We start from the raw sequence: 20,190 nt of genomic DNA, 5'->3' as shown, positions 1-20,190 counted from the left end.
CAAATTAATTCTCACAAAGTAAATATTCACATATTTTTACAGGTGGTTAGTTTGGCTATACATAAACTTAGCAAACTAGGAAATAATTTTCTACTACGTTGAGGAAATAATTTTCTATACTGCATTTTGAGTATGTATTTCAGTCTTTTATTTCTAGTGTGGGCATGCCCATTTTATATTTCTACAGCCATTTAGATTTGCAAGACATTGCCTCTGAATTTAGATTTATGATGTTTGAATAATTTTATAAAAATCTAATTGTTTAAAAAATATCACCTACTAAGCAGAAGAGGAAAACAGATCCTTAAATTTCCCTGGTAATTAACACACATTTTGTTATGTAGAGACTGATTCTAAAGAAGGCAAACTGTGAAACCAGGAAATTTTGCCCACATTTTGTGCTTATTTAATGTTTTATAAGCCACTGTGAATATTTTAGATTGTGTGGTTTATGTTTATCTGTAACCTACTACAGCAGTATGGTAATAAAACTATATATTCCACAAGTAATTCATTGTGTATACTTTCAGATGAATTCAAATAACAAACACAAACATTAAGACTTTTCTATACGTGATACATATTTTTCTGCGTTTCCAACTGATAAAGCTTACAATGATATCATTGTTTAACCACTAATGTCTATGTATAGAACATTGTACTGGGTCATATTAGTGAGTATGAAGATTTAAACAATATTTTCCCTGTTGCCGGTCTAGTTTTAGAGACAGCACAAGAGAAACTCTTTTAGGGGAAACACATTTTCTTCCATCAGAGATAATTAAAACCAACAAATCATGAACATACACAAATAGATATTGAAAAAAATAGGTGTTATTGATATTTTGAACTGGATTTGGGAGTGGTCATAGTAGCGATTTGTAAAAGTATTTATTTGCCCATGAACTTTGGAATTAAGCATTAAAAATTCATTAATATACTCTCTCCCTACCATAAATAGAGATAAATTTGGGAAAAAATAAAGGAAGTCATTTTTTCATAGTGATCAATAATAAAATTATTAATTTTCAAATTCTGTCTCTTCAGATTTCTCAAGAGTTGGCAGGGGGGAAGGAAAGCCAAATGTAGGGAGAGAAGAGGCTTAGAAAAGGGCTCCTGTTCCTCCCTGGGCTCTAACCAGAGCAGCTCTTACTTTAATCAGTTTTATATCCTGAAGTTCTAAGTAAGTTAAGCCAGGGAGGATATTATAAATGTTTCTGCTACTTTTTCTTAACTGAGTTTTTGTTTTTAATTTTGGGAAAATATATTGTTACATAACTGAGACTTCTTTTTAAAGCCTTTTTTTTTTTTTTAGTACAGTTTTAGGTTCACACCAAAATTGAGAGGGAGATAACAGAGAGTTCCCCTATGCCTCCTGCCCTACCCATGCATAACCCCCAATTATCAGTATCTCCCTCCAGAGTAGTACATTTGTTACAATTGATGAATATACATTGACACATCATAATCACCAGTTCACTTGTGGTGTTGTACATTCTGTGGATTTGGACAAATGTATTCATCATCATAGTATCATATAGAGTATTTTCACTGCTCTAAAAATCCTCTGTATTCTGCCTTTAAGAACCTGATCAAGCTTCTAGAAATAAATCTGACAAAATTATGGAGGACTCCTATGACTGGATCCTTCTGGAATTTTTAACTCTTAGACTTGTCCACGCTGAGCCTTCAGCAATTCACCTGTTACAGTTCAAATTTTTATACCCAGATTCTGGTTCCCCATGGCAATTTCTCCTTGCGAGTCTCTGCTCTGATAAGCTATGACTCCCTGTATTTGCTTTTGTCTTTCCAATCTTTGTGTCAGCGGTTGACCTTGGCCCTCACCTCTCTTATGGATCCTAGAATAGTTGTTGATTTTTTAGTCTGTTTACCTTTTAGTTGTTGTTAGTATGGAGTGTTAACTTCTAAGCACCTTATGTGTAGAACTGGAAAACTTATTCGTTTGTTTTTAACTGCTGCTGATTTGATGATTGTGGCTTAATCTCTAATGTACAGATAGATAGTTGCTACTTCTGTGACACTAGGAGAATATCACAATTGCTTGTGCATCTTTTGCAGACTGGTAAGGAGGGGTGACTCATAAAGTAAAGCGTACATAATAGTGGGCTAAAGTTAATATGTCTTTCTAGGGTTTTATATACGGTAAAAAAATAAGCAATGACAGTTTCTGATTCTTTCTCAAATGATGAACAAAGATCTAACAACCAGATTCAGAGCTGGTGTTAAAAGCAAATGCTTCCAAAGTATTCCATGTGCATTTGTATTATTTAACTTATACTTGCTTGATCTTTCTGTTTCCAAAGATTAGCTTTCTTTCAGATCTCTGAGGTGGTATGTTAGGATATCATCAAAGGCTTAAAGGAGGTAAAAATGATTTAATTATTGTTTTTAAGAACAGTAATGATAGCTATATGAGATAAAATCAGTAACCAGTGAACCTGTGTGTTTTTTTGTGCGGTACACGGCCCTCTCACTTCTGTGGCCTCTCCCGTTGCGGAGCACAGGCTCCGGACGCGCAGACTCAGCGGCCATGGCTCACGGGCCCAGCCGCTCCGCGGCATGTGGCATCTTCCCGGACCGGGGCACGAACCCGTGTCCCCTGCATCGGCAGGCGGACTCTCAACCACTGCGCCACCAGGGAAGCCCGACCTGTGTGTTTTTAAATACTAAAGTTATTTGCCCTGCCTAAGGAATGCTTTCTAAGGATTTCTCCAACTTGCTTTCTCATCCCAACCCTATCTTGATGACATCCAAAAGCTGGAACATTGAGAATTTTTATAAATTCTCAAGCATCTGGGAAACCTGAAAATAGTATCGAGGATTTTAAAAATTCAGTTTGATCTCTGATTGGCCATATTGGCTTCTTGCTTTTTGGAACACAGTCTAGGGTGGCTGTGTCATAAACTGTATTTAAAAACTTTGACTTATCAGTTATACTTGGTTTATTCTTACTTTAGTAGAAGGTAATGAACTGTTCATTAAACATTAAGTTCAATAAGATATTTCTACATCTATTCCAGACAAATTATTTCCACCCTATTATTTTAGCATATCAGCAATGATTACCTTATTAATGGTGAAACTGTGTTTGTTTGGGTGTTTTGCTTTGTTTTGGTTTATTTTTTTTAGTATCCCTATAGGAAAATTATTCATTGTACTGGAAATTGTTCTTTCTTGGTATTCCTCTCCATGGTTTTACAAGTAGCATAGTTTGATTAAAAAGTTAAAGAAAAAGAAACAGATTCTGTTTACATTGACAAGGCCATGGGGCATTTAACTAAGCAATCAAATTTAGGACCACCAATGGAACAAACATTATATGCCTCCTGATGTGATGCAGTAGGAAGGACCATCAGTTTTATAGTAATCTTGTCAAAGCTATGTAATAAGAGCATAATAATGAGAAAACATTCAGACAAATTTAGACTTGTGGAACACTTTGCAAAACAAGTAGCCTAGATGCTTCAAAAATAACAGTATTATGAAAATGTTATATGTAAAATGACAGTCGTAGAAACTAAATATAGTGTGTGACCCTTTAACAAAATTAAATAGTTTTCAGGATATTTTTTAAACAGTTGGGATATTTGAATACAGAATACATATTAAGTTATATTCTCATGTCAGTATTAATTTCTTGAGTATGACATATGATATTGTTGAAGAGTTTCCTTCTTTTTAGAAGGTGGGTGCTGACATTTTTATGGGTAAAGTATCCTGATATTTAAAACTTACTTTCAGATGGTTCAAGGGGAAAAAAAAGTACGTGTGCTTGTTTGTTTTTAGAAGGGAGAATAAAGCAAATTTTGTAAAATGCTTACAGTTGGTGAGTCTAGATTGAAAGGAACAAAGGTATTCATTGTATTATTCTTTCAACTTTTCTGCAGATTTGAAATTTTTCAAAGTAAAAAAGGGAGAAAAGAAAAATAGAGATGGGATCATATACTATATCTTCAAATTATTAAGACTATTAGAATTATAGTGACACTTCAGAAAGACTTCCCTTTTATAAAGGAAAGAAAATTATTGAGGACTTAACCTACTTACCTAAATTATTTATACCATAATATTGCTAAAGTATATGCACAAATGTACAACTGAAGATCACCTTTGTGTGTTCCTAGCTCTTAAAGCAACTATAAAGTCAAGTCAGATTCTAACTAAATACAGTGAAAATATAAAACCAAAAAAAGAAAAGAAACCCAACATGATGACATAATAACAGTAATGTGATAGCTAGTATATATTTTGCTGAAAATAAATCGCACATGGTAAGCTGGTTCTGAGTACTGCGGTACAGTTTCTTTTCAGGCTGCCATGTCTACAGAAACACCTGCATTTCTTACTCGGTCTCCACACTACTTTTCTCATTCCAGCTACTGAAAAATCTTTTTGCAATACACAATGACATAATTTAACCTTTACTTATACCCCTATATCTTTTACATATTACATCCCCTTTTGTTTTTTTATTAGCCTGAGAATGAGGTAGTATATCATTATACTGTAGTATGCTATTTTATAGTATCATTATTTTCAGATAACTTGAAAAATTAAAGACTTATTTTACTAAAATGTTTTTCAATTTTGAATTATTTACTGCAAGAGAGAAGTTTACTGTCTTTTACTGATAAATTTAACATGAGCACAGCGGATGAAGGAGGATTTTTTTCTTCCATTTTTACTCTAACACATGCCGAACAGATTACAGCTATACATTTGTACTTCCACAGGATAAGCTGAATGCTGTCATTTGAGGTGATCACTTAATGCAATTACAATAATAAACATAAACTGCAATGTGGGAATACTTTTCCATATAAGCAACAAAAATACTGGCAAATTTATAAAAATGAACCAACATTATAGTTATGGAAGCTTTGAAAACCAGCAGCCTTGTTGTCACCACTGGGGTAAAAACTGGTTTTGGAGCTTCTCAAAAATCCCCATTTCCAGATCACTTTCACTATTTGACCTGACTTACAACTCACTAGAAAAGAAAAAGCTCCATTTGCAAGATGTTGTTTCCGTTTGACCTGATTCAGAGTCTCCATGGGAAAAGACCTGTACCCAGGGTATTGTTAAAACAATCAGATGTAGTGTCACAACTATCAAAGTCTGTGATACCAGTTGGGGCAAACAAGAGCAAAACAATTTTGAGGAAAAAGAAAAATTTGGAGGACTTTTTCTTCCCAATTTCAAAATTACAAAGCTGTAGTTATTAAGGCATTGTTGTACTGGCAGAAGAGTAGACATCTGTGGATCAGTTGATTAGAATTAAGAATCCAAAAGAAAATCCTTATTTATAGTCCATTCATTTTCAACAGAGGTGCCAAAGCGGTTCATCGGGGAAAAAGTCTGTTCTCAAATGATACTGGGACAACTGGATTCATATCCATCCACGTGCAAAAAGATGACCTAAGACCTTTATTTCACACCATACACACAGAAATTAACTTAAAATTGATCACAGACTTAAGCGTAAGAACCAAAACAATAAAGCTGTTAGAAAAAAAATAGAAAAATCTTTAAGACCTTGGATTAGTCAGTTTTCGTATTTGCAACACCAAGAGTGTGTTCTATGAAAGAAAAAAAGATAAATTGGACCTTATCAAAGTTCAAAACTTCTGTACTTATCTAAAAAGATAAGCAACAGAAAGGTTGAAAATATTTGCAAAACACATTTCGGATGTGTTGCCAAAATTTTCTAAGAACTCAAGTAAAGGAATTGAAACCATCATGTATTGCTGGTGGGAATGTGAAATGGTACAGTGACCAGTTTCTTAAAAAGTTAAACACAGAATTATCACGTGACACAGTAATTACACTTTTCAGATATCTACCTGAAACCTAAATAAATGTCCATGCAAAGATTTGAATGCGATTGTTTATAGCAGCATTATTCACAATAACCAAAAAATGGAAACAAATATCCATAAACTGGTGAGTGGACAGACAAGATGTGGTATATCCATGCAATGGATACTGTTCAGCAATAGAAAATAATAAACTGCTGACACATGTTAAAACATGGATGGACTGCAAAAACATCATGTAAAGTGTAAGAAGCCATCCATACATAAAAGTCACATATTGTATGATTTCATTTATATAAAGTGTTCAGAAAAGGCAAACGTATAGAGGTAAAATACAGTGGTTGCCTAGGTGATGGGTGGTAAATGTGCACGAGGGATCTTATTGGGATGAAGAAAATGTTCTAAAACTGATTTATGGTGTTGGTTGCAGCACTGGGTAACGTTACTAAAAATCATTGAATTATGTACTTACAGTGAGTAGATTTTTATTATATGTAAAATGTGTCTCAAGAAAGTGTATTTTAAAAAGCAAATGTGGGGAATAAAATTATATTTCATTTTGTTTAACCAGAAACCCAAAATGTTTACATTACTTTTATAAAGCCATGAAAATGTAAGGATACGTTAAAAATTTTCCAGTTATTTTGAATCCTTAATACTGTTTCTAGAGCCAGGATCTCAAGAAATATCAGTGGAACTCCCTTTCAGACTGACTTTGGCATATGTATATACACTTTTTTATACAACCATAGCCTCCTAGATTCAAAACAGAAAACCTGCTGTATCTTCTTATCTTTGAAAATGAGTCATTGCTCTTAGTTTTCTGACTGTTATAGGTGGGATATTGTTTCTTAAACATTTGATGAAAAACACCCAAACCAGTTAAAATAAGCTTTGCCTTCCATTTCTTCATTTACTACATTTTTCTCTTTTTGTTTTGTTTTATTTTAGATCACTGTGTTCACTACTATGATCTTCGTAACACTAAACAGCCAATCATGGTATTCAAAGGACACCGAAAAGCAGTCTCTTATGCAAAGTTTGTGAGTGGTGAGGAAATTGTCTCTGCGTGAGTATTACCCTTTTCAGAAGTTGAGCTTATTTAACATGCCATCATTTACCAGTTTGTAATGTCACTGTGGGTTTTGTGAAGAATAACACTGTGGTACATGCACTTTTTCTTAAATAGTAGATTTTTATAACTTGTCTAATTAAAATACATATATATTCTAGTCTGTGTTGCTCACTTTTATATGTTATTTGTGAATAAAATCCAGATGATACTATTCTTTAATGTTACCCCCTTAAACATTTGAACTTCAGATTGGATTTCGGCCCCTGCTCCTTAAAAAGAGAGAAGCAATATAGTTGATGCAGTAGAATGAGAAGTGTTTTATTTATTTAAGACCACTAATATGTTATTATATATTGATCTATATTGCAGTATAGTAGTATCATTTTTGGTTTTCAACAATATTTGGTTGACTTTCATGATTCCATGTTATTTGATCTCCCAATGATTTCGTGGTGAGTTTTAAATATGTTTTGAAGAGAACTTTCTAAATGTGACTGCTTACACCTGACAAATATCCTTTGAGAAGCCTTCTGAACTAGAGAATCATAAAATAAGCTTTTAGTTGTCTTTTGTTTTGTTGAAGGAAACAAGATGTCAACCAGGTAAATAAAGCTCAGTTGCTAAAATACTGTTAAGTAAGCTTTTCTACTGAGACAGTCCCTTCTTTCTGTTATCCATATCATTGTTCTCTTTATTTTGTATTATTCTAGTAAATACCCATTCTCAGTCTCCTTTTTTTCATACATATTATTTCTTCTCAAGCCTAATTGTACATTGTTTTCTTTCTTTCACATAGTTTCTAATATCTCTTAGGAGATTATTAATGCCAGTGCCTTATACTTGGGATCTCCCACCACATCTGCCTCCATACTGGTTGCTCTAGATAAGAACTTGGTAATTTGAGTTGATTTAACAAGGTAATTTGAATTGAGTTACAAAAAGGGAAAAAAAGAAAGTGAGAGCTGAGCTTTCTAAGAGGAGTTAATAGAGGAAATTAGTTCACAAATCTAAGTTAAGTGGTAACCAGTCAAAAAGTATCCCATCTTTAGGAGTAATAATGGGCAGTAAATTAAAATTTTATTCAGATTCAAATATGAATGATTATATGTTAAAAGTATTTTTCTTAAATTTCAGACTTATCAGTGTTGAATCAATTAGTTTGATTTCAACTAGTTGAAGTATATGTATACTTAATTGTATAAATTGGAAATCATAGTTGACCTTTTTAATGCAGATTTGTGGTTTGTATATTCACCAGTCTTTTTTCCTTCTTAGTTTTTATAAATCATGATGATTTTCCTCTTGGACATATTTGTGTTAGAAGTATGTAAGACATTTACCCACAAGTATGTTTGGAAATATTAAAAAGTAATATTAAACTATATACATATTGCTGCAGCCTCTGAATTCTTGGGCTGTGACACACACACACACACACACACACATACATATAAAGGGATTTTCAATGCAATATTGTTGAGCAAAAAACAAATTTAAAACAACATAAATGTCAGAAATTCCCTGGCAGTCCAATGGTTAGCACTCTGCGCTTCTACTGCTGGGGCCTGGGTTCAATCCCAGGTTGGGGAACTAAGATCCCACAAGCCACGTGGCGTGGCCAAAACAAAAAACAAAAAAACCCCATAAATGTCTAAGAATAGATGTTATGTTGAAAAATGATGAGAAGCAATAGAGAAGTGTTTGGAGTGTAGCCTCTGAGATAAGACAATTTCAATCTTGGCTCTACTAGTTACTAGCTGTGGTACCTTGAAAATATCCTTAACCTTCTAAATCTGTTTCCTCACCTCTGAAATGGAGCTAATAATACTACTTATGTTGTGAATCTCTGAGTAAAATAATCTATGTAAAACATTTAGCATGGTGCCCTATTCTGTGAATGTTAGAGCAAGAGAAAAGATGATTTATTGTGTAGTCATTAATAAAGATATGGAAACATATTTATTTTACATAAACAATGTAAAACAAATTGTTGAACAAGCAAGAAGCACTTTACAAAATAATATGTGTTGTTATGATCCAATTTTTGTAACAAAAAGTCAGAAGAAAACCAAAACTTGATATTTTATTCAAATCCTAAGACTGTCTTTGTGTGATAGGATTAGCAGTGATTTTTATATTCAATTATTTTTTGATTAATAGCTGCATTTGCGTATTATTTTATTAAGATAAACTATATAGACCATTCAACCATTCATAGTATTCCATCCCTGTAGGTACAACTAAGCTGTGAAAATATCAATAGTTTATATTCAGTATACTAATAGAATTCAACAGTTGAAAAGTAAATCAAATCAACTGGAACAACTGAAATTAAGCACAGCTGCCAGTAGAGCTCTGTTGTTGTTTGATGGTGATGGTATGATGGCTAATATTTGTTACTTCCTACATGCCCAGGTACTATTGAAAGCATTTAGAATGAATTAATTTAATTTTTGCAGTATCTTATAGAATTCATCTAATTCTATAAGATAGGAATCATTATATTTCACATTTAACTGATGAAAAAATTGAGGCCAAAGAGGTTGTGTAACTTTCCTAAGGTCAAAAGCAAACTAATGGCATATTGACCATTCTGACTCAGACAGTCTAGCTCCAGAGTCTGCATTCTCAACCACCAAACCGGATTGCCTCTAATTAGTAGTGATGGGTTTCATGTAATGAGATCTTAAAGTTGTTCTAACTTTTTGTGTTTATCTCAGTTCAACAGACAGCCAGCTAAAGCTGTGGAATGTAGGGAAGCCATACTGTCTACGTTCCTTCAAGGGTCATATCAATGAAAAAAACTTTGTAGGCCTCGCTTCCAATGGAGATTATATAGCTTGTGGTAAGTGAAACTGTCGTTTCCTGGAACTTTTAAATAGATATCTGTCACTGAAATTGCATTCAATGGAATAGACTACATACCAATTCAGGAAATGATCTATACATTCAGAAGATAGCATGTTGAATTTTCCTCAGATTAGAAGAAGCATTAGTCCTTCTCTCCTTCGCTGAGCACAAGCCCTGACCACATGAAATAGCATAAGATTGTTAAATACGTTTTGTAGTTGTTCTCCGGTAAAATGTAATTTCTATAGATGTTATGTAGAAGACAGAAAATATTCGTTTCTGCTGATATCTTAATTTTGGAGACATTTGTCTTCTAAAGCTTGATGTTCATTTTCCCCTATATAATGTTCCCTTCAATAAACAGTCTGTTTGGGTAGTCTTGATCTGTTTTTCTAGGACGTTCATTGTTGATAATTTATACAAATTTAAATTAGCAGTAGAAAAGTCAAATTTGGTACTGTTCAAATGCTTTAATACATCTGATGCCTGAATATATGAACTTTCGTCAGTACTTTCAAGTGACTTGGCCTTTTATTCAGTAAAGTTGACTGTCTCTACATGTATATGAACCTAAACCCTGTCAAAGCAAATCTCTTACTTTGATAGACTGCTCAAAAATATAGGTTTCTAGACTACTCAACTTTTATTGGGGAATGGGAAATAAGTTTTGTAGATTATTAAAATCTGCCTTTTTAAGTGCTATAACTTTCTTCTTCCCCTCTAGATAAAAATCTTTATAAATGTAATTCAAGATCATGCTATAATAACACACTTCTGGTTCTTCTCTAGACCTCTGCTAAAATGATTTTTGTATCAGTATTGTTATATCATTTGACAGTGGGTTATTTCTTTAGGTTAGGAAAGTATAAGTTTTTTTCTGTGAATCCTTTTCTCATATGATTCCCAAGAAATCCTGTGCTCTGGTCTTTCATATTTTACATAAAAGATTATTAGTCTTTGAACTTAAACATTGAGTGATAGTTACCTTATGAATGTGATATCCTAATTCTAAGTTCTCCCACTCTAAAAAAATTATTTTTAAATATTTTTCAGGAAGTGAGAACAACTCTCTTTACCTGTACTATAAAGGACTTTCTAAGACTTTGCTAACTTTTAAGTTTGATACGGTCAAAAGTGTTCTGGACAAAGACCGAAAAGAAGATGATACAAATGAGTTCGTTAGTGCTGTGTGCTGGAGGGCACTGCCAGATGGGGTGAGTTTTTATATCAGTTTTTTCACCTTGGTGTCTCATATAATGCATTATGTTTATGTATACACAGGTAAGTTTTTTTAAGTTTAAAATATAAATTGATATGTTATATACATTTTCTTTTTTGCTTAGTATTGCATCACCAAAGGAAACAGGCATTTTAGAAAGTAGTAATTGAAATGTCACAAATGGAACAGTAATTGGAATGTCACTTCATGCTGACATGCTGTCCCGTGTGTGCCCATAGCATCATGTGCATACCTCTGTTACAGCATTATTACATTATCTCTATCTCTTCTCCTATAGGACTGGAAATTTCTCCAGAAAACACACTGTGTCTCATTTTCCTTATTAGTCACATGCAATATAGGCTTAGTAAACATTCAGCTGAACCTGGTATTGTATTAGAAGGAAAAAATTTGATGTAGGGAAAGGAGAGTGGCCTGTATGTATACCTAATTAAATACTATTTCAGGGTAGAATTTCTCTCTACAAAATACATTTATACAAGAATATTTAAACACATTCAGTTAACAAGCAAGTTGCACTTCTAGGTTGCCCAAAAAAACAGTTTCCTCAAACTTGTCATTTATTTATACATTTTAAAGTGCAGGCTTTCTCATAAGTTATATGAAGAAATAATCGTTTTTATTGTCTTGATTTTGTAAACATTAGTCATGCATTAATGTCATCTTTTTAAAAATAGCTTTTTAGGTACTGACTTGGTTTTAGTTTTGACACCAAAAAATTCTACTTGATGGTTACTTTAAGACATCTGTTTAATTAGGTATATTTAAGCTATCTTGTTTACAGTTCTATTACTCAACTTGAGTTTTGGCAATGGCAGACTAGGTGATTTGGACCAACCCTCCCGCTAAGTAGAAGTGGAAAAGTTAGAGTATTCAAGTATTCAATATATATATTTTAAAAACCAAAACCTGTTTTAAGTCATTGGAAAGTAAACAAGATAGAAAAGAATTACCAGTCTAGGAATGTGAGCCTGGCTTTTGAGTATTCTTTTCCCCTGGGAGCATTTGCCAATTTTGGTAGAATGGCCGAGCACTTATGGTAGCTTCATGGGGGCACAGGGAATGCAGTCTAGTGCTCACCACCATTTGGGTGAACTTACCTTGGTTTAGGTCCCCAAAGGGCTCTAGTCTAGGGTAAAGCAGTAGAGGATAAGCCCCCAGTGATTTTGCAACTCAACTTCAGATCATATCAATCCTGAGTAAATTGAGGTGATCTTAGATTGCTAGTGTTAACAAATGCAAAATTAAATCCTCTCTGCAAGAAAACCTTCTAAAGAAGATCATCTCAGAATTTTATGTTTTTCAAAATTGCAAATATAACTAGGACACAACAAAAAATAAAGAGACACAGGAAAAGCCAAGACGACATGAATAAATTTAGTATAAGCATTGAACAATAGAAACAAAATCACAGCAGCTCTGGATATTATAACACATAGCCTGAAAATAACCATGCTGACAAGATGAAAGACAAGGTTGAAAATTTCAATTGGGAAATTAAAAGTATTTTTTTTTTTTTTTTTTTTTTTGCGGTATGCGGGCCTCTCACTGTTGTGGCCTCTCCCATTGCGGAGCACAGGCTCTGGACGCGCAGGCTCAGCGGCCATGGCTCACGGGCCCAGCGCTCCACGGCATGTGGGATCTTCCCAGACCGGGGCACAAACCTGTGTCCCCTGCATCAACAGGGGGACTCTCAATCACTGTGCCACCAGGGAAGCCACTAAAAGTATTTTTAAAATGAAAATTCTAGAACTAAAAAAATATAATTACCAAAATTAAGAACTTAGTGGATGGGTTGAATGGAAGATAAGACACAGTTGAAAAGAGAATTAATGAACTTTTAGGAAAGTTAGAAGAAAATATACAGAAGGAAGCATGGAGAGACAAAAAATGAAGAGATGGAGAGATGAAAAAAAAAGAGAAAGGAGATAGAGGTTGAAGTAAGAAAGTTGAACATATTCAATAGGAGACCTAAAAGGAGGGGAGAGAAATAATACAGCCAAAGCAGATATTAGAAATCATTATTGTTGAAAGCTTTACAAAATTGATGAAAGACAGTAAGGCAGAGATTCAATAAGCCTTCATACCCCAGAGAATAAATGACTTGAAACCTACATTGTGAGTACAGATTTAATATCAGATCTGGACCCTGAACAGACCTAGGCCTGCTGAAAATCAGACCTTGGGTCTGCCTTCTCATAGCACTCTTCTGTGGAAATAAATTAAGACAAATAAGGAATGTTATGTGCTAAGAGCTAGTTATCTCTTAAATTTATTATGAACCCTCATCTGTATTGCCTCTGGACTGAGAGAATTGTGAGTTGACATGTTGGCCTTACATCTATGCAATGAGAGCGATACAAGACTGGCAGGAAACCAAGGCACACCTCTGTATTGAGGTGAACCACCTGCACTTCAGCTGTCCTTGGCAGCTGTGTTCACTCTGTGTGGTTTGATCTAAGAAGCTGTGCATGTGAATACTTGCTTGGCCTCCTGATGAGTGTGAAGATGCTTTGCACGCTGAATATCCTATCTTATATCCTTCTATAAAGCTAACTAGCTGCTAGATTAAAACTAACTGCGCCTGATCCTGTGACCCCTGCTGGTGGTGGGACACATCATAGTAAAACTGCTGAAAATAAAATACAATGGGGGATTCTTAAAGGAAGGCAGAGAAAAACTGTCTTCAAAGGATGAGTAATTAGACTGACAGCCAACTTCTCAGTGGAGCAGCAGAAATCAAAAGATAGTGGAGCCAGATCTTCAGTGTGTGAAGGACAATACCTGCCAATCTAAAATTCCATATCCAATGAAAATCTTTCAAGACAAAGGTAAAATAAAGGCATTTTTAGATGAATGAAAATGAAGATTTTGCCACCAGCAGACTTACACTAAAGAAAATTTTAAAGGTAATTCTTAAGGCAGAAGGAAAAAAATGCAGAAAATGAAGACAAAGGCAAGACATGCAGAAAGGAATGGTAAGCAATAGAAATGGTAAATATGCAGTAAATCTAAATGCATGTCGACTGTATAAAGCAATGATGTCTTGTTGGACTTAATACACACATAGAATTAAGTACTTGACAATAATAGCATAAGTCAGAAGTATAAATGTAATTAAAATGTTCTCAAGTCCTTGTTTTGTCAAGGAAGGTGGCAAAAGAACTAATTAATGTTAGACTGAAAGGATGCATATTGTAGTTCATAGGATGACCCTCAAAGTAAGTTCTTAAAGTATGCTACCTAGACCAAAAGAGCAGCATCACCAGGGAACTTGTTTACTTCACAATAAAAAGATTAAAAGTTCTGTAACTCACTTCAGTACCATTCCAGATTTAATTTAAATCTGACTTTTATATAACTGTCACTTTGATTAGCTACAAAAAATAACTTCATTCCCTTATTTTATATGAGGCAGAAGGAGTGAGACACTCCTTTGTTCATTTATTCTGCAGATACTTAGTATGTGCAGTCACAGTTCTACATACTGGAGATAAACTCAGAACAAAACTGTAAGAAGTTCTGGCCCTCTTAGGAGACTTAGAATATTATGTGCTGGAGCAGACAAAAAAAAATACATATATATGAAGGTGACAAGTGCTTTGGGGAAAAACTAAGCAGGAAAGTGGGATGGGGGTGCTAGAGTAGGGAGTTGTAATTTTCAATTGGTGGTGACAATGCCTTACTGAGTAGCTGAATTAGAGCAAAGACTAGAAGGAGATGAAGATGTATACCATATTTAAATGTAGGAAAAGAGTATTCCAGGTGTAGTAAACAGTTCAAAGGTCTTGAAGTAAGAATGCGATTAGTGTTCCAGGAACAGAAAGAAGGCCAGTGTTGCTGTACTACAGTGGTCTAGGTGGGGAGTAGTAGATAATTTCAGAGCAGTGAAGAAGAGCTGTTTCAATAGAGCACGTTTACCATTGTAAGGATTTTTGTTTTTCCTGGGAGTTGGGAGCCATTGTAAGATTTTGAGCAAAGGAGTGATACAATATGACTTAAATTTTTTAACAATCAGTTTGGCTGTTTTGTAGAGAACAGACATAAGGAATCAGGAAGGCTGTTGTAATAATCCAGGTAAGATTAAATAGTGGTGAGCCAGTGAGAAGTAGCCAGATCTTGTTCATATTTTGAAACTGGAATAAATAGAATTGCCAATAGATTACATGTGGAGAACGGTAGAGAAAAGTCTAGGATGACACTGAGGTTTTTTCCCCAAGCGTCTATAAGAGTGGAATTGCCATTCCTTAAGATGGAGAAGATTACCAGAGGAACTGTCTTATGGGAGAAGATCAGGGGAGAAGACCAGGAGTTGACCTCTAGACCGGCCTGATTTGAGAGTTACTAAAAATACTAAGTGGAGATGTCAATTTTGGATTCACAGGAAAGTTGTGAACTGGTTAAGTTTGAGGTATTACTTGCCGTGTAAGTGGACCTGCCAAGTTGGAGTTCACAGCAGATTGTGGGGCTAGGCATATAAATTTGGTAGCTGTCAACATATGATATTTAAGCAAGAAATGGGATAAGATCTCTCCAAGGGAGTGTAATCAGAGATTAGAAGTAGTATGAGTACCTTATTTGAGGGTACTTCAATGTTCAGTGATTTAGGCAATGAGGAAGAATCAACAAAAAGACCGAGGAGTGGTTATCAATAGTAGGAAAACTGGTGCCTGGGAAGCCAAGTGAAGAAGGTTTTTCAAGGAGGAGGAATTGGCCATTGATATGAAAGTCTAGAAGAGAGAAATCTATAGAGACTAAAAGTAGATTAGTGGTTACTTAGGGCTTAGGTGGGTGAGAGATAGGGAGATGATAGCTAAAGGGTACAGGGTTGCTTCCTGACATGATGAAGTATTCTCAAATTGAGTGTGGTGATAGTTGCACATATCTATGAATATACAAAAAAAACCATTGAATTGTACACTTAAAATGGATGAATTGTATAGTATGTGAATTATATCTCAAGCTGTTTTAAAACAATAAAAAGAAAAGAAAGCAGTAATGATAAAATTTGAATATCTCATTTTGCAACCTAACCAATGGATCTGAGCATCCAGCTACAGCATCACAAAGAGAGAGACAGATGCCATACATTGGGCCTCCTGAAGGAGGGGACCCTATGAAGTCAACTCAACCCATGTTTGATTAAGCCTCTAAACCTAACCACTTACAGGAAATACAGAGGAAAAAGGAACATGGTAAAGAACCATGGTAATGAAGCGGAAAAATCCCCAAGACTATCAGAAACTGTTAAGCAATCAAGTTTCTTCAACACATAAATTGCAAGGGAGAAAAAGAGATGAAAGGAAACCTATAAATTAAAAAAGAGTTATAAGACATGACAACTAAAAAGAAAAAAAAGTAGGAATTGGTTAAGCTTTGTCAGATGCTACTGATACAAGTAAGATGAGCAAAAAAATGATAGGAGTGGTAAGACAAAAGTTTGACTGGAATGGTTTTAAGAAAGAGAGGAAAGGGAGACAGAGATGGTGAAGTACAGAGAACTGTTTTGGGGAATAAGAAAATAATACAATGTTTAATCTCACCTAGATTACTTTTTTAAGATGTGAAATCAGTAGCCAAACATTTCATTGTCTTTCTATGCTTTATTTCTGTCCTACCTAATTTTGATCACAAGAAAGAGGTCAGTTTAAGGGCACTTATGAAATAGGTTAACTTTGAAAGTTTTTTTAGTGTTTGGACGTATATTAGTGGTATATCAAATCTACTGTATGAATGAATAGAAAGCATAAAACTATTCAATTAATGATGGTATAAAAATTGCATGTATCTTTATGTTACCATTTATGGTAGTGATTTAGTCATAGGGAGGGAATGAGAAATTAAGAATGAGTGGTAGAGGAAGAGGCACAAATACAAACAGATGTATTCTCTTAAGACAGTATCTTGGTTTTATAAAAATTTAGGATATTTTCCTGCAGATTAAATTTTTGTCTAGCCTTGTTTTTTCCTGTAATCTAGATACATTTATTTTTCTTTTTGGCTACTTCTGGCTGAAAATGAACCAGTAATCTCAAGTCCTGTTTTGAGTAATCAGCCAAGATTATATATAATTTCTACTCTTTTTATTTCTACCATTCTGCATATAAAATGGAAAGAACGCTATACACTGCCCTTTTTTAAGATACTGGTCAAGTTCATTGTGTTGCGTTTCTCCTTTTATTTCACAGTGCTGTGGAAGTTAGCAGGATGTTTCTCTCCCACCTTCACCTTTGCCATGTAGTCTACTTTTTCTTCTAGGCTTACAATATTTGCTTTTAATTACTTCTGTTTAAAGACAGAGAATATGTCTAAAGTTGTTTCTTTTAATCTGAGGGACAGTACTTTGTCCTTTCTCTTTTTCTTCCTAATACTTTCCCTGTTTCTAGAAGCAGTTTTGTTCAGTCACTTTAGGGTTTGCTGACAGTCTTCTGTCCTTTGTTCTTTAGCTTTGCTTGCAAAGGTAGTGGCTCCAGCATTTCTACCATTAAAGTGCCACAACCTCTTGTACCACATTTACTTTTCAAAGGAGTTTTAAGATAAGTTTTGTTTGAACTGTATTGAAAATGCTTCTTTTTAGAATTTTTTTTATTTTACAACATAGGTCCTCTCTAGAATACTTAGAGATGGTAATAGTTACTCTATACTAATGAAGAATGCAGAATCCTTCATTTTATATTTTGTTTTTACTTTATTATTTTAATTCATTTGAAGATATTTTAATTAAACTTTAGTAATTTAGAATTATTGACATATGGATATTCTGTTATTGCCAAATTCTTAGGATTTTAACCCCCAAGAGTAAATCTTATTTGCATTGCCTATTTCAGTTTTAACTTCATGATTTTTTTTTAAAAAGAAGGCGGAATTTGTGAGAAATAACTACTTGGAATACCACATATCACTCTATTTTTATTTGGGCTTTGGAATTTAATTTCCCCACTGCTTATTTTTTAAATATAGATAAAATGAGCTTGTTTAACTTGATGTAATAAAAGAAATTTACTATTCATTTATTTGAAGAAACAATTGTAAATTCTAAAACTGTGTACTTGAATGTATTATATCCATATATGATTGAACATACAAATACATTCCATTTGAATAATTACACTATCTTTGAAATAAGTGTAGTTTGCTTTTTATTTCCATATACAGCAGTCAACTATACTTTTGAATATAGAGAATGGTGGGCTATTAGACTACAATCTCAATTCATTTTGTGACTTTACTTCCTTGAAAAATACCTCATAATTTATTTTAACTTCTTCTGTCCAGATGTAGTAATGTTTGCTGTCTGATACTTACTGGACACAGCCATTATCTGGATCATTAAAGTCTGTAATCAACAGTTCATGTTTGTTCTAGTTTCAATCTTTCTTCCTAAAGTATTCTATTTGCTCACAATTTCTAGCAGGTATTAATGTGGACTAACAAAAGATTTATTTCTTCCTTCCCTCCCTCCCTTCCTCCTGAAAGGCAGTAGTGATATGATTTGGATAATTCATTAACTAAGTAATTATCCTTAAACTAATTTAGAGTTGATTCAAAAAAAGTTTTTTGCAGCTTTATATTAGGAGAGTATGGAGTCAGAGTGAATCTCCCTGGCAAGTGCATTGGTGGAGAATAATGCGATCATCTTGGAACATTATCTTAGGTTTTGGGTTGGGTTTTTTTAATGATTATAGTAGCTTATTACTGAAAGAAACGAATACACGTATGTTTTAGAGAATTTAGAAAAACGAAAAACAAGAAAATATCAGATAACACTTTTCCCAGAAATAACTAATATGAACATTTTAATGTAATTAACCATGTAATTTTTCCATTCAAAGGAACTTTTTTCCCAATAACAGTGAATCTTTTATATATTATCATGTATTGTTTACCTTTTGCCTTTGTCACGAACATTTCCCAGGTCTGAATATATTTTGTAAAGAGTGTTTTAAATGGTTCCATATTATTCTAGTCTAAGGATTTACCATAACTGGTATACTGTTGTTTTGTTGAGGATACTCATGTTTACTTTTTACTACTTCTTGAATATTTTTCCAATAAATCTTTAAATTTCTAATTAGTTCTTTAGAAGAGAACTTGAGATTTATTAAATGGATAGCTTTATTCATATAGCTTCTGATTAAAACTGATAGATTGCCTTCTAGAACAATCTATTTCCATTTGGTCTTGCACTGAGAAAGTCCAGGGGTTTCAGTTTGACCATGCCCATAAAACATGGAATATAATGTCAGTATCTTTGCCAGTCTGAAAATTTCTTGTTAGTAAAATAATCTTCTTTAATCATTTGTTTCAATAAACAATTTTCTAAAACATTAACTTTTGATTTTTTACAAATTGTGTGCTTACATACTGAGAACTGGTTTTTTTGTTTGTTTCTTAAGAAATTCTTGCTTGAAAAGGAAATACTATGCAACTGAGATATTGTTTTATAATTATAGTCCTTTGGCAATTTGGTATTAGTCATTTATATCTATTCCATTATCTCCTACACCCCACATCTACCTTGAAAGTAATGCTACAAAGCAAAGGTAAATTTGGGCAATATTCTTATTCTTTATTTCTGTCATGTCTTTTTATCATCACTGCCTTTATTCAGAGATTGGAAGTTAGGTAAAGGAGATTATATATGTTCTGTATCTGTGGAACAATTCTGTGGAATAATTCTTATCTGAAACTATTGGAATGAAATATAAATTAATTCAAGAATGCAAATTACTTTCTGTTAAGTGATCATGTCTGTGTAAAGGGACACCATATTTTTGTTGGAGGCAGACCTTGAGTCCATGATGACTCCCGCTGAGGCTGTTACATCGTACAAGATTATCTAGCCTTGGGTCACCAATTCTAAATAGATATCTAATGGTAAAAGGCAATGCTTGTAAATGACACTAAAGACTCTCATAGCTCTTCAAAAGTGACGTGTGTGTGTGTGTGTGTGTGTGTGTGTGTGTGTGTGTGTGTGTACACACATTGTATCCTCAGAAAAAGCTTTGCTTATTAAGGGTGGGTTTTTTTCTCTTGTGGATTGAAACACCAGAAGTCATATTGAAAGTTTCTCTAACTCAATAGTGAAGGATGACAGGATAATGATTTCCCTCCTTTGAAACCAAATCCAGCAAAACTTAGCCTGGGAATTTGTTAACAATGTTATCACCCATACTGTACAAAGTTAT

The 20,190-nt window shown here is 33.8% G+C and overlaps 1 protein-coding gene across 5 annotated transcripts in view; it reads left to right on the top strand.

The window, feature by feature from the left end:
• The window catches only part of COP1 (COP1 E3 ubiquitin ligase), a gene marked incomplete at its 3' end in the record, with an annotated part of 273,496 nt that overhangs the window by 198,330 nt on the left and 54,976 nt on the right, over positions 1–20,190 (top strand). For 3 of the 5 annotated variants that reach the window (XM_082656826.1, XM_082656825.1, XM_082656827.1), the window contains exons 16-18: positions 6,789–6,906; positions 9,633–9,757; positions 10,816–10,976. In XM_082656826.1, the coding sequence (XP_082512952.1) occupies positions 6,789–6,906; positions 9,633–9,757; positions 10,816–10,976 (404 nt within the window). Of the gene's footprint in view, positions 1–6,788; positions 6,907–7,708; positions 7,758–9,632; positions 9,758–10,815; positions 11,058–20,190 lie in introns of those variants that run through there. The other 2 variants (XM_082656824.1, XM_082656828.1) reach the window with 2 other exon arrangements.

This window comes from Grampus griseus, assembly GCF_964374135.1.
Source record: "Grampus griseus genome assembly, chromosome: 1".
In the NCBI taxonomy this organism is placed as follows: Eukaryota; Metazoa; Chordata; class Mammalia; order Artiodactyla; family Delphinidae; genus Grampus; species Grampus griseus.
This window is presented reverse-complemented; position numbering and strand designations above follow the sequence as displayed.